A 27,581-nucleotide genomic window follows, 5' to 3' on the forward strand; every position below is an offset into this window, starting at 1 on the left:
GGCAAAAGGCCTCAGGCAGCTTTTAGAATAGTATGAATACTACTCCAGAAGAGCAGGTTATTCCAGGAACTTTAGTTAATACTTTAATACTCTTATCTACCAGGAGATGACTAGAACTCTACATACTCCTAAATCGCACAACTTAGCTAGTCCTATGATACTTTTCTTCAGTTATTTATTCTCCTCTATGTGGCATATGGTCAGCATTTAAATATGCTTAGGTCTGTATTATTATTTAATGCAGACAATCTGCTCATTATGATTAGAGTATGCTTACAATAATGCCATGACTGGAGAAGCTGAGGCAGGAGAATTCTAAGTTCAAGGACAACTTGGGCTATGTAGCAAGACCCTGTCTCCAAAAAAACCAAACCAAACCAAAACAAAAATATCCAAATAAAACACTCTAAGCATAAAAATGAGTGTGGTTCAACCGCATTCTTCCTACCATAGCAAAGCTTTTCAGAGCTTGTCCAACCACCCTTTATACACTCTCCTCACACTCACGATTCATTTATTTCATTATAGTCTAGTTCTTCATCAGTTCTCTACACAAATAATTTTCACAAATGTGAAATAATAATTATAATTATTATGATAATATAATAATAATAATTTTTACAAATTTAGGATTACTGTCAAAGAGCATATTTTGCCATTACTTAATCAATCACAGTGACAAGATTTCCTTTTGCGCCAGTCTCCTCTGCTCTAATGGTGGCATGGTTGCTGTGGAGTAAACTGCTTTCATGGATCTGAGGCCTGCTATACAAAGGATCAATGCCTGATACTATAAATCCATGTCTGTGAAGCCATCGGCCATAAGATCTTACTCTACTATTACTCTGGTAACTGATGATGTATCAAATTACCTTCTAGAAGCATGTTTGTACTGACAGACCTGGGCTGCTCTCAACCATGGTACGAAAAGCTTCACTCTGCAGCAGGCAGTGCAGAGACAGAGAACTGGTTAAGATACTGAGACTAAGTGACTGGGAGTACTAACCTTTAAATGAGATGTTCCCACTAGCCAATGCTCAGGGAACATAGTGTAAAAGGTAGAAAGAATATAAAAGGTACCTCCTTTGTGCTGGTTCTGAAGTGTGCCAGATATCTGATAAAAGTAGGAAAGAGGGCTGGAGAGATGTTTCAGTGGTTTATAGTACTTGTTCATCTTGAAAAGGATCCAGGTTCAGTTCCCAGCACCCACATGGTGGCTTACAACTACCTATCCATATCTCAGCTTTCAGGGGACCTAATACATCTATGGGCAACAGACATACTTATGGTGCAAAGACATATATGTAGGCAAAAACTCATATACATAAAGATATTTAAAAAGAACCATGCTTTCATCTTTAGATACATAATTGAGTAGACCATAAATACATATGTTTGACTGGTAAGGTAATAAAATTTTCTATAAGGCAAACCATTTCTTTTCTGTTTTTATTAAAGTTATTCATATGATCATGCTGCCTAATGTATCGTTGCTAAGCAAGGAATGAGTATGCTGCTCCTGTAAGTCCTAACATAACGACCTGCAGTGCACCTTTCACTTTCAACAGTTTTGGACTGTATAGGAAACTACATACTATTCATACTGGTGCCAGCTTCTAACCTCCCTATAGCCTCCTACTTTCAGTCAGATCCCTCCAATAATTGAAAAACCCAATTGAAGACTTATTTAAATTCAAAAGACAGAGTCCAAGTAAGTTTACTATAATTAATGACACCAAGTAGGCACGTAACAATATACTTCTTCAGCCCAATTCAATTGATTTTTTAATATTTCTGATCCTGTCATATACTACATTTTTATTAGTTAGCTAATTACTTTTCTAAGGTAATATTTCTGACATGAAAAGCAACACTAATATGCAGTAAGAGTTTGCCAAACTTACCCACAAATGCTCCAAATTCTATGTTATCCCCTTCTGCAGCTTTATAGAAAATGGGTTCTGGATCTTTGGTTGTGGATTCCAAGTGGCTTTTGCAACTTGGCTGGGATGGGGTACTCACAGAAAATTTGGTTGGTGGGGAGGACATATGTGGTGAACTATTAGGTGAACTGCCTAATTTTTGATTTTTATTAAATATTTTTAACATTTCTACCCCATGTCGTCTCTGTCGTAATTCTGGGGGAGAAACAGCACTTGGGAATAAGGCACCACAGGAGGAACCAGCCTCTGGAATGTTGAATTCTTTTCTCTGGGGTATCACAGGCAAATCTTGTCCAAACAGGTTATACTGGGGGTCTTTTTCATCTTTCATAAAAATATTACAAAGAAAAGGATTATTACTTTCCCGATCACCTTGAGGAAGAGAGGAACTCAGTGTATTCACAACACTAGGCTTCTTCCACAAAGGTCTTACGGGGACATCATCAATAAGATTCTGAGCCAAGTGTTTGGAAATACTCAATTCTCGGGTGATCTCATTGTGCACTTTGCTCGCTTCTGAAGCTTTCTGGGCTGTAAGTGTTTTTAATGTATCTACTGTTAGGGCTGAGAGATCTTGCAGATGACCAATTTGAGAATCTAAAGACTGTAATGATCTTTTTATGTAGTTGACACGATCTCCAACTTCTTTAATCTGAATGCTCATCTGCTCCACTCTGTAGGGGGATAAAAAGGGCATTTTACAGATGTTAAAATTAATGTAGATGGGAGGAGGAGATTGGTTCAGTGGAGAGCAGAGTTTGAGCTCAGTAATCCACATACGTGTATAAGGAAAAAGCATCTGCAAGGCTGTGCTCTAATGTCTACACTTGGGCCATCATCCATACACAGGTACAATAATATTTTAAAAATAAAAGATTATTTTTTGTAGTTTAAATGGATGATAGTGGAGTAAGAGAAATCTTACATTTTAACAAATACATTGCAAAAATAAAGTATGGTTATGAATTTGTATAAATCACAACTTGTATTTCAGGAGGATGCAGTGCTAATGCTATCATAATTAAAGCACAAAGGGTTTTGTTTTGGAGACAGGGTTTCTCTGGCTGTCCTGGAACTTACTCTCTAGACTAGGAAGGCCTCATTTATGGAACTCAAGAGATCTGCCTAGCTCTGTCTCTGAATGATGGGATTAAAGGTGTGCACCACTACTACCTGGCTTAAAACACAAAGTTTAAAACCAAATTGTTTCATAAGCTATTTGAGTCTATTCACAAAATCTATATACACATACATATACAAAGGACCACCAACAGTATCATACACAAACACCATATGCTTATACTATGAAACAAAAACAACGCAAGGAAATAAAAGCTTTGAAATAGTAATGACGGCTTTATTTTTCTTTTCTCAAATAATTAAGAACAGCAACTCTTCTTTCCTTTGCAGCTATGGTCAAAAAACAAGAGTGCTAAGGCTAAGTACCAGACTCAGAGGTACACTTCCCTAGTTAAGTGTGAGGCCTGGAATTGACCCTCAGCACCACTAAGAATAAAGTGGGTTGGTTAGACAGTACTGAGTTGTTTAGAGCACTGGCTGGTCTTTCAGACACCATGCTGATGGTGGCTCACAATTGTCTGTAACACCAGTTTCAGGGGATCGAGCCAATGCCTTCTTCTGACCTCCATGGTAAAGATGTATGTATGGGCATGTACATACACGAACACAACACGTACACACGTACACGTACACACACACACACATACATACACAGAGGCAAAGTACCCATACACATAAAATAAAAATAAAGTTAAAAATATATTTATGAAAAGTAAAATAAAATAATAACTGGTAATAAGAGACCTATCTCCTGGATTTAAAGTAGTAAATGTAAAGAACTGACCTGTTTACTCAATGTGTAAATATAAAACTTGTTAAAATAAACTGAACAGTGAACATGTATCAACTAACAGAATTCATTCTGACATTCAATCAGTAATAATTAAAGAGCATACAGACCTTTCAAAAGTGACACGGATTCTCTCTTCACTTCCAGAATTGAATTTGTCATCTTTCTCATCAAAATACATCTCAACACACTGCTCTTCAAAGTCATGGAGTTTCTTTTGATCTTCTTCTGTTAAGAAAAGTTCTAAGGAGAAGCCCAGAAAAAAAATTAGAAAACAAAACATAAAAGGCTACCTCTACTAAGTTTTCAGACTTCAGAATTGTCTCGTCTTTTTATTTTTATGAATAGGGCCCCTCTACACAGCTTATCCATCCATCCATCCATCCATCCATCCATCCATCCATCCAATAGACAGGGTCGTTCTACAAAGCCTGGCTGTCCCGGGGCCTGGAACTCATGGACACCCCTTTGTTTCTGCCTCCTAATGCTGGGAGACACCATGCCCACCAAGTCTTATATATTTTTTAATCCCCCCCCTTTTTTTTACTATGCCTTTTTCCTATTTCTCTCAGCTACCTTGTCACCTATCTTATCAGAGAAAGAAAACCATGAAAAATATAAGTACAACTGACACAGTGATTTTCCCCCAAGTAGTAAAAAGATACACTAATTTTTTTATAACAGAATGTTAATGGCTTCTAGAACAGATAAATAAAGCTATAAAATGATATAACTTACATTACTATTTAGACAACAACAAAAACAACAAAACCCTTAGATTCCATTTTCGAACAACAATAACCCTTAAGTACCATTCTCCAAAAGTTAAATCTAAATTAACTTTTGTATATATCGTATTGTTTTTCTTTTGTTTAAATGAACAATTGTTTATTCTGAAGCCAAATATGAATCAGCATGGCCCAGAAACAGATTTAGATTGCCCCAAATTCCATGTTCAAACATAAGCAATTTCACCAAGATTTTATAGTACCAGAACAGAACAAGTCATAAATCAAGACATTTTTCAAATACACATAACAGATATCTTAGCTATAAGGCTCAGATATGACGTGATGACTATTAAGTCTTTTGACTGGTAGAGAATTAGGGTGTTAGAGTCAACATATTTTAAGATGTTTTATCTGTACTCAGGATGTTAATTCTGACACAGGGTGGGAAGTGGAGGGTGTCTGCAAGGAACAGCTATTTAGCAGGCTAAGAATAGCCCACATTAAATAACCCACAACATTGCACATTCTGCAGTTACTGACATTTTAATCAGTCAGTCAGCCTTTATAGGCACAGCTTCTTTCCTGGAATTCTCATTTACAGTTCCCCTGTAGTTGAAACATCATGCATATGGGAAGGAGTCATATATTACTATCAAATATTAGAGTATAAAACCCTACATAGCTAGAATGGGTTAGTCATAGTGTCTGATTTAGTTAGTAGGACAGCAGATCCTGATCCAGATATAACTTTATGTCTCTGTATTGCTAACATTGCATTTACATGTGACATGTAAGAGGACTATTATACTTAAAATAATCAAGAACCCTGCTTGGTCGAATATAGTCAAAGTAGTAGATAGAGGAAGTAGGTGTGCTAATCAACCAAAATGTTCTTGACACACCATCAAACTCTTTAAACAGACTGATATATATTCCCTCTGTATCTATGAGACATTTATTTATGAAACATTTGATGTTTAAAGCATTTGTAATAAACTACTATTTTCAATTTTAGTCTTCCTCTGGACACTTTGATTTCATAGTTATCCTTATGTGCTTGATCTAATTCTAAAGAAGATTGGTTTTCAACATCCAAGTTATCATGGTTCTTATTTGAAGATACTCAACTTGTACCTAAAACCTGTTTTATATTTTGGCAAATTTTAACTTTTCACAGTAATTTAAAAAAAAAAAATCAATACTTAACCTTCAGTATAATATTGAGGATCAAGAAAAAGATTTCCATATTTCACTTACTTGGACCATCAGAAGTCTTATCTTTCTTTCTTCTTTTACACACACAGCAAAACAGTGAAACTATATGGCTGAGAATGATAAGAGGAGGAGGCAGGACTGGTTTTTCATGATAAGCCATAATAAAATGATACCGCTGATATTTCCATACGATATTGGAAATCGCCTTCACTTGTAAATATACATTACTAAAATAAAGAAAAAAAACCAAAGCATACAATTATATCCTGCACCTTAAACAATAAAGATTTCACTTTATTTAATTCTGCACTATATACTTTCAATAAAAAAAAAGTAATTACAAATATATGCAATGGGGGGGAAGGGGGACTGGAGAGACGGCTCAGTGGTTAAAAGCACTGAGTACTCTTCCAGAGGTTCTGAGTTCAAATACCAGCAACCACATGGTGGCTCACAACCATCTGTAATAGCATCTGAAGACAGCTACAGTATACTTAGATATAATAATAGATAAAACTTAAAAAAAAAAAAAAAACTCTAGTTTCGCAGGATCTGACACTCCTTTCTGGCCATCATGGATATTGTACCAATGTAGAACAAACAAGCAAGCAGGCAAAAAACACCTATACACAGAAAATAAAAAGTAATTTTAAAGCCAGGCAGTGGGGGTGCACGCCTGTAATCCCAGCACTCCGGGAGACAGAGGCGGAGGGATTTCTGAGTTGGAGGCCAGCCTGGTCTACAGAGTAAGTTCCAGGACAGCCAAGGCTACACAGAGAAACCCTGTCTTGAAAAAACCAAATAAAAAAAAACCAAATAAAAAAAAAAAAGTAATTTAAAAATAAATAAAAGGTGGAGAATGAGCAACAGACACCCAACATTTACCTCCTTCCTTCATTTAACATCGGCATGCACATGGATTAGTTTGTTTTTTAAATTATTTTTTACTTATTCACTTTATATCATGCTCACTGCCCCCTCCTAATCACCTCCTTAGATAATCCTTCCCATACCCCCTCCCCTTCTCCGCTGAGTGGGTAGGAGCTTCCCTGGGTATTCACCCCCCCCCCCGCCCCCCTGAAACCTTGATACATCAAGAGGCTAGGAGCATCCTCTCCCACTGAGGCCAGATAAGGCAACCCGGCCAGAACATATCCCACAGACAGGCAACAGATTTAGGGATAGTCCCCGCTCCAGTTGTTCAGGACCCACATGGAGACCAAACTACACATCTGCTACATATGGAGCATATTCTTAGTCAATACACAGCTTTTATGTTGAAAATAATAAAACCCATCATTTAAAATTCCTTTTATCTTAAAAAATCATGTCTTATTTGTAATTTTTCAAAGATAATATAATATTCCATTAAAATTGAGATTTTAAAATGAGAAAGTCAATCTATTCAAAATGAGAAATGTATCAAATATATTAAGTAATACAGTTCTTACTTGAAAAATGCAATAAGAAGATTAACCATAATGATATACTGTACAAAGAGGTAGACTGCTTGAAGAAATGGAGTCAGCCAAGTTCCAGGACCACAGATTGTCGGGAGAGTGGAGTCATTTGCGCACACTTTGGGAAGAGAGAAAAGAAGTTTAAATATATTAGCTCAATATACAAGGTTCTAATCTTAACTATTTTGAGCACATAGAAATCTGCTTAAAAATTTAAAAGAAAGGATCTTTGTGAGGCGGCTAGCTTTTGGAGCACTGCTCCAACAGCCTCCGACAGACACTCAGGGCTATGGGGCTTTTTGCCTCACCACTGCACTGCACTGCACACAAGCACCAGTATTATAATTTAGATCACTGGTGGGTGGGGTTAGACTGAGGTAAAGGTAGACAAAATCACTAGATATTGGGGAAATGTAAAAAAAAAAGTCTGAACCTAAAATGTACATGACAGAGTCTTAGTAAACCTATGAAGTTACAGACTTTTTTATATCCACAAAGAGGACTAAAATGCAATTTAATAGAAAATTACTAAATTTGGGGTGTGCAGAGATGGCTAAATGGTTAAAAGTGAGACACTGAATTTATTTCAGCACACGTTAGGTAGCTTTGAATCACCATGTCACTCCAGCTATAGGAGGATCCTGTGCTTCTTTCTGGGTTCCACAAGCAGCTGCACTTAGGTGTACAAATCCACACAGACATATGAACAGACACGTAACTAAAAATAAACATGTACTTTTAAATCCCTAGATTTGAATTCCTTGGTATTCATTACTCATGCTGAAACTTAGCTAACCACAAGCAAGGAAGGGAAGAGCTTTCATATCCACTACAATTACAAGGAATACCAGGTTCATGTGAGTAGGAAAGGGATGGAAACTATCATGAACTAGAGGTGATTCTTATATACACTTAGTTAATACTTAGTCATTATTTTAAAGTGTGCACATTAGCGGTTATCATCATCACAATCACTACCACTACCATCATTTCTTGAAGTGGCTTTGTAACCAAATTGAACTTTTTGTTATGTGAGTTAGTAAATATCTTCATTGTCTAAGATAATTAGAACAGACTTCTAATGTGTATAGTTGAACAATGTTCAAGACACTTCTCTTTGATCCTTGCTTTTTTTTTTTCCTGTTAACAAATTATAGGGATATTTAGGTTGTAAGTTTGACTGAAAAATATGCAGTATTTTTAGAATGCAATCCTGACTTTATAAAATAACCAAAAGATGATTTTGCAAACATAAATCCTTACCATCAATTTCATATGCATAAACTTCACCAAAAATCATCCAGTATGGATGAAAAACTATATCTTTAGCAAGGGACCAAGATGGTTCTTCATGTGGATAAAGTATTGCTTTTCTGGGAACACCAAAACTAAGTAATACAAGAGCCATTATCACTACAATGTAGAACATATTGGCCACCTGTTTTTAAAAAAGAAAAAGACGTGTTAAGAAACAAGAAAATTTAATTCCTATAAAATTCATCCTAAAGAGTGTTTCTAATGTTGTAATAGTTAAATAGAACATTTGAGTTTGCATTTATTGTTAATAATATCATTCAGAAAAAAATGCCATCATGGCATAAGCCTTATGAAGGAAGATTGTCTCTGTAATAAACTGTATCAATTCAAAATACAGCCTATGCCCTGCAAATAAAAGACAAATCCAAAACTGTAGTTACAAGGGCAAATTTGGAGACTTAATTCCAATAAATGCCAATTCTTATAGCTTGTCAATTAGCAATGGAAATGCAGGCTTTCCTCTACCTGGTCTCATATATCCATACTTTGCTCACTTCATAGAAGCTGAACTAGAGACATGTACCACCATGCAAAGGCTTTTGTGAGTACACCACAGCTAAGAGTCCAAGAATATATGAGATAAAGCTTAAAAGGAAAGAATGGAAATATAACCTTCGGAAAGGCTACCAGGATTCTTATTACTTCTTACAGCTCCATGTGAATCTATAATTAACTCAAAACTAAAAAAGGGGGGGGGGGGGTAGAAGGAGCAAAAAAGAGAACGAGAAGGAGAAAACGCAGGGCTCAAAAGAGAGTAAAGGGGTAGGGGAGAAGGCAAGGAAACAAGTCAGTGAGAGTCCCTGTCTACAGGAATAAGATGACAGTTGACAGAAGACATCCAACATCACTTCTGTCCACTGCATGTATGCATATGCACCCTCACACACATGAATGCACCACACACACTCCACACAAGCAAACATACTGATAAAATATCTTTAAGAAATCATAGATTCAGAGTATGCGGCAAATAATTATGAACTAACAGAAATTGGTGAGGCCAGATAAAGTTATAGGAAATATGTATTTTATGATTTTTAAGAAGCAATTCATGAATATTAGTAGAAATTTCAACTTACCATTTTTCCAATCATCATTACATAAGGTCCTGCCTGTTGATTTACGGCTAGAAAATCTAGCAAGCGCACATACCAAAATATTATATTAAGACAGTAAATTAATCTTCCAGCCACAAAAACATGATTATCATATGCATTAATAAAGTTCCATTTTGCTCCAAATCTTAGTCCAAATCCAATGAAGAAAGAAATTATGGCAATTGTGTCACTGACATTGAAGTAGTCACTAAACCATACTTTGATCTTCTGGCTGATTTTCCCAGCTTCAGACATAAAGACCTAAAGGTTTAAGAAGAAAAAAAAGGTTGAATCAAATCCTTTCTATTAAATCATATATAGGAGCTGATTATAACTTCACAGAATAATTTTTCAAAGCAATTTGTTCAAAATTTTCAAAATAATTTTTCAATAATTTCTTTCAAAGTATCTGAGATTTCATTTGATAAGAAAACAGTACATTTTGAAAGGTTTTATTTCAAGTTAAAACAATATCTGAACACACATTCCAAAGATGCCTTATTTGCACAAAGTAATTAAATAATTTAAATATTTGTATATATCTAACTTATTAAAAATATTTATTATCCCTGAGTAATTTTTTAAAAATTTATTATTTGAGAAATATATTTACAGCTACAAAATCAGAATGCTTCCCAATTAGAAAGCCTACTTTTGCTTTTCTCTCTCAGGCAATTTCCTTCTCCACCAAAGGCAGATACAATTAATACCATTCTCAAAAATACATGCAAAAGCTGTATGAATACACTTCAAGAGAACCCCAATGCCGGGCGGTGGTGGCGCAAGCCTTTAATCCCAGCACTTGGGAGGCAGAGGCAGGCGGATTTCTGAGTTCAAGGCCAGCCTGGTCTACAGAGTGTGTTCCCTGACAGCCAGCACTACATAGAGAAACCCTGTCTCGGAAAAATAAACAAAAACAAAAAACAAAAAACAAAAAGAGAACCCCAGTTTGACAGCCAGCACCTACATGGCAGATCATAATGCATTTAGGAGATCTGATGCCCTTTTCTGGCTTCTGTGGGCAACAGGTACACACATGGTACACAGACATACATGCAAGCTAAAAACACTCATGCAAATAAACTCAAATAAATAGTTTGTTTTTACTTTTGAAACAGTGTTTCTTAAAGCCCAGACAAGCCTCAAATCTCCACTGTATAGCGGATGATCCTAAACTGCCTTCCAATGCTGGAATTACAGATGTGTATTACCATAAGCATTTCTTTAAGGAAAAGGAAAAAAAATGTTTCTCCTCAAAATTAGGATGCTATAAGCAGGGCGGTGTGGCGCATGCCTTTAATCCCAGCACTTGGGAGGCAGAGGCAGGCGGATTTCTGAGTTCCAAGGCCAGCCTGGTCTACAATGTGAGTTCCAGGACAGCCAGGGCTACACAGAGAAACCCTGTCTCCAAAAAACAAACAAACAAACAAACAACAACAACAAAAGAAAGAAAAGAAGGAAAAAAAAGGATGCTATACAATTGAAGATTTTAAAGTGTAATATCTTTTAATTTCTTGACTATCTACATGCATATTTAGTATTTCTAAAGAATGTCAGATCATGTGAAATGAGTAATCTTTGTTTTCAAAGACTAATTATTAAATTTGTAATAGTGTGCAAAGAGAACACAATTTATTGATAACCATTCTTTGTTTTGTTTTCTTGAGACAGTTTAACCTCAGCTGTCCTGAAACTTGCTCTGAAGACTAGGCTAGTCTTGAACTCAAAATACTCACTTGCCTCTGCTTCCCAAGTGCTAAGATTAAAGGTGTGTGCTACCATGCCCAGCTTAAACAAAAATATTTAAAACAAAACATGTTTTTTAGAATAGCAAAAACAAATATGCTCCCTACTTCTATGTATCACCCACTGAAGTAACAGTAACATACCCACACCCACAACAAAAGTAAAAGAATCCTGCATACATACATAACTTACTGGTTAAAAAAAAAACAAAACAAACAAACCAAAAAAACTATAGACATACCTCACGGACTTTTTCAATAGCATAGGTAAAAATATAAGCGATAACAATCCATTCTTGAACGGAAGGTAACTGTTCCATTTTTACAAGAACTACAAATGTATAAAGCATCAGAAATCCTAGGTATGCCAACTAATAAAAAAAAAGAAACAAAAGTTACATGAATAAAATCAATTACAAAATAAAATATATTATGGACATTTAATGCACACACAAAATTTAGTTTGAGCTATGGTGGGCTAGTTAAAATGTAAACAAAGGCAACACTCATTATTTGCATTAGTGGGGCAGAGTTTAGGTAGCAGATTACAGGTTTGCATTATCTGCATCTAGGACTGAGAACTGTAATAAATCAATCCCAAAGTAATAAGTGTGAGTGTGAGTGAGAAAGCAAGGATTAAAGGAGCAAACTCTTAAATATCCATCCTAACATATAACCACTTGCCAACTGTCTGATACTGATGAAAAGGAACATGCAACATTTGTTTTCCTGGTAAAAGGAATAAAGATTCATTTTCTCAAGCCAGGTATGGTGGCACATGTCACCATATGCAAGTGTCGTAAATTTCTACTCCCAGCACTTGTAGGGTAGAGGTAGGAGAATCAAGAGTTCAAGACCAGCATTGCTTAGATAGTAAGTTCAGGACCAGCCTGGTTATATGAAACCCTTTTTTAAATAACCAAAAAACCATGTCAGATAAAGCCCATATTTTAAAGGAGGGACTAATCTCAAGTGTTTCTTCAGATATGTTCCTCCCTAGAGGATATATCCATCAAGACAGCCAACCCAACAATGAATAAAAACTACATTTCAACATATGGATACATTCTTCTATGGATTTATGCTTTTTTCAATCCTACAGAAAAGGAGAAAGGCTAATGCAGGAAAGCAATGGAGCATATGACTAAAGAAATGGCTGGATTTCACAGTGATCTGGATTACTCTCTGCCTTCTATTTTAAAGCAGCAGACTTATTTCTAAAGACTTTAGTGTGCTATCTGTACAACCTTAAAACACAAATCACAAAGTGTATGGGTTTGAGCTGAGCTTTCAGAATCATGTTTGTTTTATTATGATGTGTAGATATGATACTCACGGAGGGTACACACACTTTACTTGTAGAGGACAGAGGACAACTCTGGATTTCGTTCTCTCCATCTACCTTTACAGCCATGTTGCTGGCTGGCTGCATTACTTTAGATTTCCCCACCTCCATCAAGTACTACAGGCCCTCCTCACACATGATAAGCATGTAGCTCTACTACTGGGCTATAGTCACAACTCTATTTATTTAGGTGTTTGGAGATGGGGTGTCTCTGTGTAACCATGGCTGTCCTGGAACTCACAGAGATCCACCTGACTGCCTCCCAAGCTGGGGTCAAAGGTGTGCACCACCACTCACAGTTTTATTCTATGCTGCCCAGCTCACAATGTTATTTTTAAGAGACAATTTAAATGTTACCTTTTATTTGTTTGTGGTTTCGGTTTGTTTGTACTTTCCTAGACTCACTAACATGTAGTTTTGGCTGTCCTGAAACTCACAGACCAAGCTGTCCTTGAACTCCTAGAGGTCTCACCTGCCTCTGCCTCCTGAGTCCTGTGAGTCATGTGCTACCACACCTGCCTTATATTTGTTACCTTTTAGAAGGCATATTCTACATTAATGCATTTTAGTTTTTAATCAGAACTAAAATTTGATTATTCTAGACACTGGCAGCTCAGATGAAGGTAAGGCAAAAATAATGCTCCTTGATTAAGCAATGTATTTCAGTAACCTAAATTAAATGAAGATTAATATGGATTCCAGACTAAAAGTTATGTGCAACTTTTTTTTTTTTTAAAAAACCACTATGCTCTCTCCCAGAACTGAATAACAAATAAAACACCACCATCAAACCAAACCATGAAAAACAATTTAAAAACATACTGTGTTAAACCAGAACTTTACAATTGGTGCATGATAAAAGGCATAAAATTTTCGTGTTATTGGAAGCTTTTTTGATTTAATATGTATCTCCATTTCATTCTTTCCATCACTGCTGTCCAAAATCTTTACTTCTTTAAATACTTCCTAAAATTAAAAATAGGTGTTTAGTTTTTATTTAGTGCATAACAAATTTATACATGCTCTGAAGTCTTTCATCCTTACCATGGGTATGTCTTCTGTTATGTTGTGGAAATTGTTTTCACTGTCCTCCATGGTCATTTGATGAGCATCCTGAGATTGTGGGATATGGGACATTTCAGCCTTGGTTTTATACTCTAGCATTAATATGGCAGGTGGAACTAAAATGCTTAATATGACCTAAAATTTCAGAAACATAAGAGTTTGCATATTAAAATCAAAGACCTTTATAAATAAATACAGTAAATCAATAAATAGAGAATGAAACAGTAAGTTATGTATTATGCATTTTATGAATTTTTCCCTACAACTGTTGGGAAAACTAAAGATACATTTTTTTCCTTAAATTACTATATGATTATGATAGTGACAGCATGAATTTAATAATCAGCACAGACTTGTCATTTGAATAAAATTTGTTATTTTAATAATTTGTTAAAAATATTTTTAATTTAGACAAAACTCAAGCATTATGAAGGTGTTATTTTACTTGAGTCATGCTATAGTATAAAGACTCATCAAATAGCTATAAACCAAAAGTTCATTTCTAAACTTTACATACCACAAAATCTCTGCCCTCTAATTTTGTACTCTAAGTAAAAAGGAATTATTTAAAATAGTATTGTCTCACAATGACAAAACTGAAAGGGCTTGCCATTTTACCCAAATTTTTAACATAAAATCCTGCATACATTGATATACTATATACTAGGCACATGGATACATTTATTCAGTACTAAATAAAAGTAATACAGTAAATTAGTTGATGATATGTCTGGAATTTTAGAAATTAGAAGTCCTTTTAAAAACACATAACTTTACAGGGCTAAAGAATAAATGTCAACATTCCTAATTTACTGTCTTCATACTTTTAGCTCAGAAGAGCAATAATCATACACAAATTACAAAATATTCGATAGTTTCTCAAGAGGTTGAAAAAAGTATACATTATCCTACTTGGGATGAAATGTCAATCACACATTTCCTCGTCTTCTAATTTCTATCCATTACCCTTGTAAATCATTTTATTACATATGTATATGCTAATTTGTTTATACTTTGTATCTCATTAAATACTTTTTAAAAATATACCTTATACCAGGAATTTTTTCTCATATTCAGCCGTCCCATCCACATATCTGATAACAACATCTGTGTACAAGTGTGAGCTACAAAAGGTCTAAGTCTTGAAGAAACTGCTAACTTGAGGCAGGTTGAATTACTCCAGTTTTTCAGTTCATAAGTGAGTAATTTCATAGCCATCGTTTCATCTTGTCTGAAGGACTGTTCCAGTAATTCAACTGCGAGTTGGCCAAAATCACTAAAAAACAAACAAAAACAAAAACCCCTAAACTGTAAACAGATAAAGAAATTGTAGAGTTGTTTTGGTTTTTGCTGAGAATTAGGCATCTTTATAAGCATGTTAGATAGAAACTCTACTACCCTCCCCAAACAATAGAATAAGTAAAATGTAATTAAAAATCAGAGGAGAGATGGCTTAGTAGTTAAGAGCACTAGCTGCTCTTCCAGGTCTCCTGGGTATGATTCCCAGCAACCACATAGTGCCTCACAATAGCCAGTACATCTGTCCCAAGAGATATGATACCCTCTTCTGGCCTCCTTGGTGTCAAGCACACAAGAGGTACAATGATATAAATACCAATATGCATAAATATTACAAATTAAATCATGCTATAATTTTGCTGTTTAATATTTACTTTTACATTGTTATGGTTATATGTATACCTGATAGTAGGTATATGCATTATAAGAGCCCACAAAGGTCAGAAGAAAGCATCAGATCCTTTGTAGGTACAGGGATTTTTTTTTTAGTCATTGTTTGGGTGCTAAGAATTGACCAAGTTTTTTACAAGTGCAGTAAGTGCTCTTATATACTGAGCCATCTTTCCAGCCCAATTTTATTGTTTTTAATATATTCACACACACTTATAGAACTGTGAAGCACTAGAATTATGGTAACTTTAACAGATATTTGTATCTACATGGAAATCATAATATACTAAAATACATTACAATTACACCAAGTATAAACATTAGTAGGTGAATTCAGAGCACTTTCTCCTGGTCTTATAAATAAAACCATATGTTTTTACAGGAAAACAAAGTTAACAGTGATACAATATTCTGTTCAAAGTATCTCTACATTATTCTTTAACATTTATTTTTAAAAAATTTATTTTATGTTCACTGGTATTTTGCCTCCGTGTATGTCTGTGTGAGACTGTCAGTAGCCCTGGAACTGAAATTTACAGACAGTTGTAAGCTGCCATGTGAGTGCTGGGAATTGAACCCAGATCCTCTGGAAAAACAGCCAGTGCTTTAGCATCTTTCTAGTCATTTTACATTGTATTTTAAATATGGAAACAAGAACAATATATCTAGGGACTAACTTACTCATGAAAAATAAACTGTAAATTCTCATCAAGCAGAAATTGAATCCTTATCAGTGCTGTTTTCAGCAACAACTGTTAATCTCTTCCAAATTTGGCTTACTAAGAGCTAAGAGAAAGGAAGAGCTAAATAAAACTTCCAAAAAATACCTTTCCAGATTAAGATGAATACTATGTCTCCCTAAGCAAATTACAAAGCTTGTGAAATATTTTACTCTTTGTTATTTGTGATTGCATTGTTCAGAATGTCCTCCTAGCTTAAAATCAGTTTATTACTCAAAAACATACCTCAAAAACATTCTTTTATATTACAAACAGAATTCTTAACGTAATTGCTACTTTGCTACTACATTTAACTTCTATTTATTTACTGCTTTCTGAAATGTTTAATATATCAAACAGCAAAACAGTTTCTTTACAATTTTTAAAATTACCTAATGCAACTAAACAATATGTCTTAGTTACACCAATAAACTCTATACCCCCACTGATCCCTACACCCATCCCTGTTAAGGACATTACACAACAACATGCAGGCAAACACTGTATCATGTTAAATGTCACTTACTTGGAATACTGCTTCAGTTCCTCTGAAGTATCATCTACCAGGTCACTCTGCTTTGCCTCATAAGCCATTGAACGATAGATTTTACAGGCAACTAATGCTTTAGCCATTGATTCTTCACCATGCTGCCATAAAAAGCGGGCCATGGCCTGTCTCTTCATAAGGCAAGCCCAAATTAATAATTCATTAAGAGGATAAGGAAAGCGCTTGGTTTCTGGATCATCTATATCTACAATTTCATCTTTGGTTCTTTTCTTCTTTCCTTCTTCCATAGATGCATCCATCTTCAAAGGAAATAAATACTGTAAGACTCACAGTAGGGCAATATAAGGGCTGGGGACATTAATTGTGGGAGATAGGCTGCTCATTACGTAAAGAGGCTTTGATAGCACCTCCAGCATTGTAAACCAGTAGCGACAGCAATAACAAGGTCTTATGACAACTAAATTAATAAACTTTTTAATAAAAATAGCCTCTATTAATTTCATAATGCAGGATAAAGCAAATTTCAAAAACATTACTTTTTATTATAATTTATCATTTATTTTACAAGATGCCTTTTCAACAAAAATGTTGAGTTATAGCCATAATTTCTAAACTAGTATCTGATCAAATGAAAATTTGAAGTTTAGATTTTGTTTTTTATACAGAATAAAACTAGTCAAAAAATTTTGAATTTGGTTATTATCATGGCTAAAACTGGACAACACTGAGCTGGGCAGAGGTGGCGCACGCCTTTAATCCCAACACTTGGGAGGCAGAAGCAGGAGGATTTTTTGACTTCAAGGCCAGCCTGGTCTTCAGAGTGAGTTCCAGGACAGCCAGGGATACACAGAGAAACCCTGTCTCGAAAAAACAAAGTAACAAAACAAAACAAAAATTGGACCATATTGACATTGATAGAATCATTAATTCATGACAATTATATTTCTTTATGGAAAAATGAAGCAAGCATTAAAGATATAAAAATATCCTAAACCAAAAGGTAATTCTCAAGCTAGGTGTAGTAACAGAAACCATTTTTTTCTTTTTCTTTTTTTGGAGGGGGGAAGCAGGCAGACCTTTTGAGTTCTTGGTCAGCCTGTTCTACAGATTGAGTTCCAGGACAGCCAGGGCTTCACCAAGAAACCTTGTCTCATAAAACAAACAAAACAAAACAAACAAAAAAATTTTCATTAAATCAAAGTTTCCACATAGTAATACTAATAAGTAAAAAGCAAAAGAAAACTTTAGAAAAGATAATATTTCCATCTTTAATAAGCAGAATAAACCTGTTTTCTTTACAGAATAAACAAACATACCTTTGGTCTGTAGGGTTGGGCTGTTTTAATGAAATGATTGTGTCTCATTTTTTCCTTTTTATCAGCTCTATTGCCAAAAGTCTCATGACTCTTTCGCAACTGAGGGGTGCTGCTGGAGGTATTTCGACCTGACCTCTGAAAAATGAGAGCTTATTATTTTTTTAAAAGTTAAAATATGCTGAAATGTTATGAAAAATTCTAGGGTAATTCATGATATTTGCAAATATTTGCTAATGTATAAAAATAACTGCTTTAGGATTTGACTACCATTTTTTTTTTCTTTTGAAGTACTGTCTCACTTGTAGCCCAAGCTGGCCTTGACCTTGCTTCTGCCACCAAAGGCAGATGATTACATCTGTACTGTGGTGACTACTCTTATCTAGTCTCTAGCTATAGTTTTCCCTTCTGTCTGTGATGGCTCTCTCTATGTTGCCAAGCCTGATTGTAATTAAACTGACATTCTCAATTGACTGACCTAGCTGAGCCACCCAAGGAACTGGAATTACATGTTACAATCCAAAATATTTTTAATTAATTTAAAGATCAGGTTTTTGTGTGTGTGCGTGACAGTTTATGCAGACCTGGCTGGCCTAAGTTTTGTAGGCTAGCATTGAACTCAGGGGTCCTCCTAAAATCTCACATTTGAAGACAATATTAGTGTCACTATTCTTTTTGCTTTATCTGTTTCTGGGTTTTTTTTTTTTTGGAGACAGGATCTCTCTGTGTAGCCTTGGCTGTCCTGGAACTCACTCTGAAGACCAGTTGATGCTGGGCATCTAACTTAAAGACTAACTAATACAAACTAGGGAATCATTTACCTTGGAACTACTTCTATGCCCTTAATTTTATTTTGTTTTGAGAAAGGGTTTTACCAGCAGCTCTGGCTAACCTGTATGCAACTCACTATGTAAACCCATCTGGCCTCAAATTCAGCCATTCTTCTGCCTCTCAAATGCTAAGATTATAGGCATGCCCTATCAAACTCGGCTCCTTTAACTAATTCTTAACATTTAACCACCAAAAAAATTATACATACCCGGTTATTTCCACCAAGACTATTATATATTAATCGAAAACGTTTTCGTGTGTATGTGCATCTGTAGGTTCCTCCCATGAGATATTCAATCACAAGTCCTATATCAATTAAAGTGATCTTGTAACCTGGGGGAAGATTGCCCTGGAAACAAAATATTAAATAGACAGAATACTATTATTCGCTATTACTTTGCCATGCCCTGGAATAGATATAATCTGCCAAATTAGGAAATATTTATTTCCTATAAAAAGTGATGTTGCAAACAGTTATCTTTGCAAAAGAAGTGAATGGCTGTTTCTCTTTCCTTATATGAGATAAGAAGGGGGCTGGAGAGATGGCTCAGTGGTTAAGAGCACTGACTGCTCTTCTAGAATTCCTGAGTTCAATTTCCAGCAACCACATGGTGGCTCACAACCATCTGTAATGGGATCAGATGCCTTCTTCTGGTATGACGGAAGACAGCTATAGGGTGCTCATATACATAAAGAGTGGGGGAGGGAGAGAGAAAGAAGAAGATTCATGACGAGATGACATTTTTGAGGTCTTAGGTATGGTTACCTTACAAGATTCCACACACAGAGGCTATAAACTATTAAAGATAAATATCTCACAAACTGCATTTTCTATAAAAATGTATTATGTTTCAAGACTAGCCCAGAAATATTCACAAATGTCTTTTAAAACAGACATTCTTTTAGCTATACTGCATATCAGACAAATTTTTATATCCTTATCCAGGATTTAACTATCACTTGCAATTTTATTTTTCTAGAACAATAAATTAACTTACAAATTAACTTTTAGAATACAAGCCATTTATGAGATTATAAAATATACACACTATAGAATTTTAAATTTTTCATTAAATATTAAAATCTACCAGATGAATGCTATTTATTAATAACTAATCCTGCCTTCACATCAATATTATTCTTCTAAACATTGCTTTTTAAATGTTTAAATTCATAACTTTCAACTCTCTAAAGCATAAACTACCCACTTCTTAAGTTTAAGTTTGTTCTGTATTACAAAAAAATCAAAAGCCACAAAAATGAAAATTTTATTAAGCTTGGTTTATTACCAGGTGGCGGTGGCATACCCCTTGAATCTTAGCAATCAATCATAAGGCAAAAGCAGGCAGATTTCTGTGATTTCAAGGCCATCCTCGTCTACATAGTGAGATCCAGGACAGCCAGGTCTACATAAAGAAACAGTCTCAAAAAGGGGGGGAGGGTAGAGGTGGGCTTATTAATAGCATACTCACAGTAGAACATAAAAGTTTTTACAAAATGTATTTTTGAAAGTACTTTAAGCCAGGCAAAGTGGCATACACCTTTAACTCCAGCACTCAGGAGGCAGAAGTGGGTAAGACTGCTACGATTTCCAGGATAGCCAGAACTAGAGAGTAAGACCTTGTCTTAAATCAAAATAAAAAAAGACAAAGTATTTTGGTTTTAGAAATCTTCAAATATTTGAATTACTGCCTTGGGACTTGGGAATCAAGCAGGTGGATCTCACAAACAAAAAGAAAAAAAAGCTGTATTTGACACCAGTAATGTAAAAGACTCTAAAATTGGTTAAGAAATGGTTAGAATGACTAATTCACAGTACACCAGGAGGATAAAAGAGGTGTCATGCTGCATTTATCTATTCAAGTACTGCAGCCGCCACTGTAATAACGCTAAGGAAGGGCAGCACATTTCAGCCTTTCTTCAGCACCGAGGATCAATACTTTAGTGCATCACTCACTCTCCTTTACAGTTAAACAATTGTCTAAGAAGATATTTCTGGTAAGAGAAAGAAGATAATATATTCATTCACCGATCTTCCTTTTCTGGACCAATTACATCATAAAATGTATCATACTATATCAGATATGACTAGAAGCTTAGGAAACTAATAATTTAATAAGCTTTTTAAAACCATACACCTTTGTTTAATTTATGTGTACGGTTATTTCACGTGCACGTGTCTGTGGACCATTTGTGCTTGGGACCCAGAAGCCAGAAGAGGGCACCAGATGCTGGGAAACTAGAGTAACAAACATTAGCTCTCAGTGGGTGCTGGAAATAGAATCTGGGTTTTCTCTTTCACCTGAGCCATCACCTCTCCAGCTCCAAAGCTCTTATAACAAAGAAGGTTCTTATTTTACCTTGTACAAAAAGCTGTTGTTTCTATGGCCACCTTTAAAATGTACTTAGGTGCTTTGGAAGCAAAAATAAAGTACAAAAGGACTAAAAGGCAAGGTTTTACTATACAAAGACAGTCTCTTACCTGCTTGACATCGCGAATGAGATGGAACAACATTGGATTGGTTGGACCCTGTTTCTTTAGGGAAAAACACGAGGGAACTATTAGATTTAATCCAAAATAACAATCTCCCTTTTTGTTAATTATGGGACTTAAAAAGAACCTCTTGAACAAACCCTAAAGACTTCTTTGCTAAAAGGATCAATTTTTGTTTTTATTGTTTTATATTTGATTTATATTTCAGAGATAAAACTCCATTATCAACAGTGAGCAATCCTTTTAATTTTTACATCAGTTAATAAGAAACAGGACACATATAAGGATCAGAGTGATTATACTAGATAATATTAACAAATATATCCAAAATAAGAATATAATCCTTTTTAAAAGAAAATGTTAACCCACAGGGGAAGATGTAATTTTTCTTAACTAGTCTAGTAGGTTTCTTGGAAGCAGTAGAATATGTGAACTGCTTTAAGCACAGAATAAAATTTCAATAAATAAAGGCTAGATAGAAAAAGGCAGGCCAGTATAATCAAGTAATCAATGCTTTTCTAAAAAGCTCATGTGTTTAGAAAATAAGAGAAAATATACTGAAAACACACAGTATCTGAGGTTGAGGTACTGAATAAAAAGATGGAGTGAGGAAAATAGGTAGGGCATATATGTGGCTACCATTCATCCAGCATAGTGACACAGGCCTTTCATCTCAGCACTTTTCCTGGCCTTATACAGATAGAGTTGTAGGCAAGCCATGTCTCAGAATTTTAAAATAATCAAAGTATCTTATTTCAATCAAGCAATATGATACAGATACAAAAGATTTTCAAAAAGATATAAATAAGAAAATTAAAATGCTTAACAGTGGTAATAAAGTCAATCAGAAATGACAAAGTAGAACTAGAAAGACACCAGGAATAAAAATGCAGTAAAAATTGATAAATTAGTATACAGTTTTTAGAAATTACAAACCTTGGCTTTGTTTAGTATTCTTCAGAGCAGAGCTCAATTAAATTTACACTGGCTCTAAAGAAAACCATGAAGTATTTACCACACTATACTGACATGAAATATGCAATGAATATGAATATGAAATATTAAATATTTAAAGAAGAGTGAAAACAGCACACCAAAAGAAATACCAGAAGTTCAACAATACTGAATTTAAGAAACAAGAAGAAATCGCTGGAAAGATGGCTCAGCAGTTAAGAGCTCTGACTGTTCTTCAAGAGGTCTGAGTTCAATTCCCATCAACCACATGTTGGTTCACAACCATCTGTAATGGGATCCAATGCACTATTCTGGTGTGTCTGAAGAGACTGACAGTATATTCATATAAATAAAATAAATGAATTGTTTAAAAAAAAAAAAAAAAGAAAAGAGCACCAACTGCTCTTCCAGAGGTCCTGAGTTCAATTCCAAGCAACCACATGGTGGCTCACAACCATCTGTAATTGGGTCTGATGCTTTCTTCTAGTGTGTCTGAGGACAACGACATTGTGCTCACATACATAAAATAAATAAAATCTTTGAAAGGAAACAAGAATAAAAATATAGTGTACATTTCCCAATAAATGAGAGTGAAAAAACCCAACAACAACAAAATAAAGAATCCTGTAAGAAGTCAGTCCTATTCATTTAAAAGGTATAAAGGGAAAGCAAAGATGAGTTATTAAGTCAACATCACTTTTATTGTATGACTATGTTAATAGAGAAGGGCCTCTAAAACAGGATGATGGCTTCAGACTGTCACACAATAACCATTATCAGAATAGGTTATTCTGATAACAGGTAAGACAATGAAAACTTTATTAATAGGCATATGCATTTTAGTTAAAAATGGCATTTAAAAGGCAATAAAACAGTGAACAAGGAAGTATCAGACTTACAGTGTTATAAAGTTCTTCCAGTCTGGGAATGGTAAGGAATTTATGCATGCTTACTCCGTTTTCAATAAGAAGTTTTACAAATGAAACTCTATCCATTACGAGAGCATCAAGCATAGCTTGTTCCAAGGACCCAACCTAGAGTATCAAATTAACAAAGAGATTTCACATCCTCCAACTATCAATCACTTAAATACAAGTCCTCACGATTTATACCTATATATTCTCAAATAATTTGGGAAAAACATTGTAAAGATGCAAATAGTGACCTGCAGTAATTAGAGTCTGGAGAAAAAGGCCTACCTTTCACAGCACTCCCTGAATAACACAACACAGATGTTCTATCTTACAGACAACTGTCATATAGGCATGGCAGAAAGGAGCTACAAAGTCCACCATCAATTAAACTAAGAAACAGAGCCAGGATGGCTCAGAGGGTAAATGTCCCTGCTTCCTGCCTCCATCTCTAGTGCTAGAATTACAAAAGTGTGTCAACATACCCAGTTTATGTCATGCTAGGTATGGAACTCAGGGTTTCCCACAAACTAGACAAACTAAACTATTATACTTGACATACTTTAAAAAAAAAAAAACCCTCTTTGTAGCAAAAAATTATTTTGGAAATCACTATTTTAAATATTCTGATTCTGTCCCCAGAGGTTTGCCATACAGCTACACAATTTCCCTATAGTATCTTATATCACTATCTCCAATTCACTTTAATTTTTCTTACCTAGAGGAGGGTATGGACTCTAATGTACATTTATATTTACCTAGTAACCACATATATTAGCTACACATGATGAAATTAAGACAGAAGCATGCTTTTCTTAAAAAAATTTTTTTCGCTATTCAGTTCTCTGACAAGAAAAATATTTTGATGTTATACTCAAAAAAGAAAAAAAAAAGAACAAACTTTAAAGAATGAATTTTTCTACAAACTAATAGCCTATAACTTATTGTGGATATTATTCCTATTTTATATGATTATTTTCTCTCATCACATGCAAACTATTATTTATTCTTACTTATAATATTTACATTCTAACCTATGTTATTTTTACTTTGATCTTTGATACATTACACATTTACCCTGTCTCCCTAGGGATTTAGACATATAACAGAAACTTATAGGCAGTGAACATAGTATGTGTGTGGAGGAGGGGCGAGGGATAGGACACAATTAAAAATTACTCTTGAACTCACAAATATTTTAGAAGCAGAAAGATAAATCATCACTAAATAGTAAATACACAGGAATTACATAGGAACTGCACTAACACCATGGCAAGTTATAGTGAATTCTGTACACAAAACAAAAGTTCCAAGACTTTTTCAACTGCTGAATTTTTACAGATATTCATATCTTATTAAAAAAACAAGCCTGGCAGTGGTGGCGCACGCCTTTAGTCCCAGCACTTAGGAGGCAGAGGCAGTCAGCTTTCTGAGTTCGAGGTCAGCCTGGTCTACAGAGTGAGTTCCAGGACAGCCAGGGCTATAAAGAGAAACCCTATCTCGAAAAACAAAACAAACAAAAAAACCCCCAAGTTGTTAAGGAAGTATGACTTACATTTATACTTGGATAAGAAGAAGGTAAAATATGAGTGGAAACACAGTCCTTATAAATACTTATTATAATCACTCCTTTTTGTGGTGGGGACCCAATGCTCAACTTTTTTTTTTTTTTTGTATTTTTTTTTTTTTAGATTTATTTATTTATTATATCCAAGTACACTGTTGCTGTCTTTAGACACTCCAGAAGAGGGCGTCAGACCTTATCATGGATAGTTGTGAGCCACCATGTAGTTGCTGGGATTTGAACTCCAGACCTCTGGAAGAGCAGTCGGTGCTCTTAACCACTGAGCCATCTCTCCAGCCCCCCAATGCTCAACTTTTAACAAATGGTGTGGTAACAAAAATATCCTATCTCTAGATTACTCAAGACACTTAAATAGGCACAGATGTTAAAGCCACTGGTTATGGAATAAAGAGGGAAACATTTGTACATTTTCAGTAGGCTTGACTACAGAGTTCTCATTTTGTAGTTAGTTAAAGTTAAATCCATGGATATAAAACCTGTGGCTAATATTAAGGGTCCACTGTGCTTAACTGCATTAAATAAACTTTGTGTATTTAGATTATCTACCTACCAGCCACTGTTGTCCATAAACAAATACATGATTTTTGGCAATATCAACTCTGTCCCATGCCAGTGTAAGGACAAGCTGGTCAAATGCAGAAGCATTAGTACCTAATTGAATAAAGAAAAACAGTTGGTAAGTATATCTCCATCAACTTACAAACTTCCCCTAGAACCCTTTAATTTATACATATCTATACACCGTCATGGGGCGTTACTGCTAAAAATCTGTATTTAAGCATAAAAATCATATTGCCTAGCCAGAGATGGTGCACACCTTTAATCCCAGCACTCAGTAGGTTGATCTCTTGAGTTTGAGGCCAGTTTGCACTACAGAGTAAGTTAACCCTGTTTCAAAAAAAAAAAAAAAAAAAAAAGCCCAGAAAGAAAGAAAAAAAATTGCCTCAGTTGAAAAGAAAATCAGAATGTAGAAACTGAGAAAGCAAAGATGATTTGCTTCCATCACAGACACTGTACCCTTCTACCAGGCTTGAGTAGTAGACTATTCAGACCTTGTTTGATACATTGACTCACACACTCACACATACACACACACACACACTCACACATACACTCACACACACACACACACACTCATACATACACTCACAGACAGAGAGACAGAGAGAGGGAGAGGGAGGCGGGGAGAGAAAGGGAGAGGGGGGCGGGGAGAGAAAGGGAGAGGGGGGAGAGAGGGAGTGGAGGGAAGAGAGAGAGAGAGAGATGGGGTAATAGATGACCATGATATGTAACAGCTGTAATCCTTCCTTGCTCTGGGGAGGCTGCCTGAGGTGGACTATCATGAGTTTATAGCCAGGTTAAATCTTCAGAGCAAATATGATTAAAAACATAAGTTTAGTTCCCATAAGCTCCCATGTGAGACTATTTATTATACATAGCTTTCTTTAAAAAATACTTAACTTCATTTTGTATGTATTCTTTTAAACATGAAATAGTTTAACATTTCGGTACACAAATGTTTAGGTTACTCTGAAAGTTTCCAAGTATATTTTAGTCCATATTTGGTTATTTACTGGATATAAGAATATCACTTTAAGGTTTCTGACACATCCAAAGCATGCTTCAGGACACTTGCTCCATTTACTAAGGCAGAAGATCTGCAATTTTCTGTTTCAGAAGGGAGGTAGTAGCACTTATTTACAATTCATTTCTACTTTATTATTTCTTAACAAGTAAAGTTCATGTCTAGGGATGAACCCAGCATTACATAACCAACTGTGGCACTTCTTCCTGGTGAAGACTGAGCCTCCATGTCTCAGCAGTGGTTAACTGTCTGTACTCTTCATCCAGGGGTAGGGCTTGTAAAATTCACTAACTATCAATGGTGTGGCACTGTTTACATCTTGTTTAGATAGCAATATTATTGATATTTCCTGTGGTAAAACTGTCTTATCTGGAAGATACAGTATCACAGCTGACTTCCTAGTCCTCTGGCTCTTAACAGCCTTCCTCTCCTCTCTTTCAAAATGTTCCCAGTCTTAGGTTTACAGGTTAAGTTGTAAATGTAGCAATTGGGATTGGGTATTCCACTGTTATTCTCTACATTTTAAGCAGCTGTAGCTTTGTGTAAAGGTTCCTACCTTACATAAAAACAAACTTCTTTGATAAGAATTGAGAGCTACATTTATTGGACACAGAATGTCTCATTTCTATTTTTATATAATAACAATATAAGTCCACTATCTTAAGTGTTTGGATTCTTCTTCAAATTTCATATTAATTTTCCATAAGATATTCATTTTTCTTTAAGTTATAGCCTTTAAATTATTTTGTTTGTGTGTGTGTATGTGTCTAGGTGTGTGCACAACACAGCAATCATGTAACTCTGAAGGCAACTTTCATGAATTGATTCTCTCCTTCCACTATGGATTCCATGGACAGAACTAGTGTTGTAGGCTCATGTAAGTGGTCTGATCCACTAAGCCATCTCAATGGGCCAATATAGGTGATTTTAAAATTCCTTGACTTTATCATTTGATTCCTTAGGTTCTTCCTTTGTAAGATGAAGAAAAGGCAAAGGAAACAGGCCATGTAGAACCACTGGAAGAATAAAATAAGGATATGATCCACTTTCGTACAGGGACTAGCACACAGAATACCTATGGCAACCAGTACAGATAGTGTTCTATTATTATCTTAAGTCATGATATTTATGTCATTCCCTTTCTTACGATATCTATGATTTCAGAGCACTTAGGCATCTCTTGATCCAAGATGATTTATATTTA

The 27,581-nt window shown here is 35.2% G+C and overlaps 1 protein-coding gene across 2 annotated transcripts in view; it reads right to left on the reverse strand.

Annotated features, from left to right (window-relative positions):
• The window catches only part of Trpm7 (transient receptor potential cation channel subfamily M member 7), an 82,147-nt gene that overhangs the window by 17,679 nt on the left and 36,887 nt on the right, over nt 1–27,581 (reverse strand). For both annotated transcript variants that reach the window (XM_052183512.1, XM_052183511.1), the window contains exons 11-26: nt 25,343–25,443; nt 23,196–23,330; nt 21,331–21,384; nt 19,057–19,197; nt 18,021–18,155; nt 16,723–17,003; nt 14,836–15,064; nt 13,768–13,923; nt 13,546–13,689; nt 11,621–11,749; nt 9,616–9,894; nt 8,483–8,657; nt 7,211–7,337; nt 5,802–5,986; nt 3,924–4,056; nt 1,905–2,617 (exon numbers count right to left, since the gene is read on the reverse strand). In XM_052183512.1, the coding sequence (XP_052039472.1) occupies nt 1,905–2,617; nt 3,924–4,056; nt 5,802–5,986; nt 7,211–7,337; nt 8,483–8,657; nt 9,616–9,894; nt 11,621–11,749; nt 13,546–13,689; nt 13,768–13,923; nt 14,836–15,064; nt 16,723–17,003; nt 18,021–18,155; nt 19,057–19,197; nt 21,331–21,384; nt 23,196–23,330; nt 25,343–25,443 (3,117 nt within the window). The remainder of the gene's footprint in view (nt 1–1,904; nt 2,618–3,923; nt 4,057–5,801; nt 5,987–7,210; nt 7,338–8,482; nt 8,658–9,615; nt 9,895–11,620; nt 11,750–13,545; nt 13,690–13,767; nt 13,924–14,835; nt 15,065–16,722; nt 17,004–18,020; nt 18,156–19,056; nt 19,198–21,330; nt 21,385–23,195; nt 23,331–25,342; nt 25,444–27,581) is intronic.

The sequence above is a fragment of the Apodemus sylvaticus genome, chromosome 5 (assembly GCF_947179515.1).
Source record: "Apodemus sylvaticus chromosome 5, mApoSyl1.1, whole genome shotgun sequence".
Classification (NCBI taxonomy): domain Eukaryota; kingdom Metazoa; phylum Chordata; class Mammalia; order Rodentia; family Muridae; genus Apodemus; species Apodemus sylvaticus.